Source organism: Aplysia californica, unplaced genomic scaffold, assembly GCF_000002075.1.
Source record: "Aplysia californica isolate F4 #8 unplaced genomic scaffold, AplCal3.0 scaffold00171, whole genome shotgun sequence".
Lineage (NCBI taxonomy): Eukaryota > Metazoa > Mollusca > Gastropoda > Aplysiida > Aplysiidae > Aplysia > Aplysia californica.
This window is the reverse complement of record NW_004797441.1, coordinates 1,220,528-1,221,735: the sequence shown is the minus strand read 5'-3', so window position 1 is coordinate 1,221,735 and position 1,208 is coordinate 1,220,528. Positions and strand designations below refer to the sequence as shown.

At 39.7% G+C, this 1,208-nt stretch overlaps 1 protein-coding gene across 1 annotated transcript in view; it reads right to left on the bottom strand.

Annotated features, from left to right (window-relative positions):
• Positions 1–1,208, bottom strand: part of LOC101856263 (sperm-tail PG-rich repeat-containing protein 2) — a gene marked incomplete at its 3' end in the record, with an annotated part of 34,250 nt that overhangs the window by 26,702 nt on the left and 6,340 nt on the right. The window contains 1 exon segment of the mRNA XM_013082385.2: positions 304–468. Within this exon segment, the coding sequence (XP_012937839.1) occupies positions 304–468 (165 nt within the window).

The window sequence follows — 1,208 nt, the reverse complement described above, 5'->3', positions numbered from 1 at the left end:
GAGGAGGAGGAGGAGGAGGAGGAGGAGGAGCAGGAGCAGGAGCAGGTGCAGGAGAAGATGAATGAGAGCAGCATCAGGCGACAACAAGAGCAGGAAAAGTAACAAAAACAACAACAAAAACAACAACAACAACAGCAACATCAACAACAACAACAATAGAAACAACGGCATAAACAACAAGAACAACCATACAGTCTAAATATATTACGCCTACTTTTTAACCTATGATATGAAAAACATAGAACAAAGCTGGAGTCAAAAGCACAGGTAAACTAGACGCAACACATTGTACGCTGTACCCACCACGTTGGGGTTGTAGTAGGCTGGTCCTATACTCTGGTCTCTGTTGGGCGCGTCTTGCTTCTTGAGACTTCCGTCATCACACTCCTCGTATCCATACGCTTGGCCCTGGGACGGGATGGACGGGGCCTCGGGCTTGCGGTGGAACTTGATACGACTTGTCATCAACTGAAAGGAAAACCAAAGACAAAAATCAATGCATGATTTTTCTCACAGGATGCCTCAAGCCGGGTTGTATAATCGTTCGGTTGGCAGGTATGCCATATGATAAAGGAGGAGAAGAAAATCAGCTGCAGCAGGCGACAACAAGAGCAGGAAGAGTAACAAAAAACATCAACAAAAACAACAACAACAAAAACAACAACAACAACAACAACAACAATAACAACAACAACAACAACAAATGCAATTGCATAAACAACAAGAAAAAGAATCGTTTAAGCCAGAAACAACCAATAGTTAACTGAGCAATTCATTTCTTTGAATGGAAACACATAATAATTTTTGGAGGTATGATGTGGGTTTTTTTCTTTTCTTTTTATAGCCTAATTCTTTCATTACACTTTATTTTTCATGTCTCGATTTATTTAAAGAATAAGATGGTATCGCTGCTTAATGTGTGCAACCTTGTTAAAACTCAGAACATGACATGTTTATATTGCAGTTGCTGCATCGTTTAAGTCTTTATCTTTATCAGTCTTTTCCTTTCTTTTCTTTTTCATCAACGTGTTCTTGCTTTTTTCCCAAGCATTTCTCATCATCCCCTTCGACTACTCCTCTCATATTTGTTCACTATCATCCTCCTTCTCCTCCTCCTTCATCATCATATCATCATCATCATCATCATCTTCTTCTTCTTCTCCTTCTCCTTCTTCTTCTTCTTCTTCTTCTTTTTCTTCTTCTTCTTC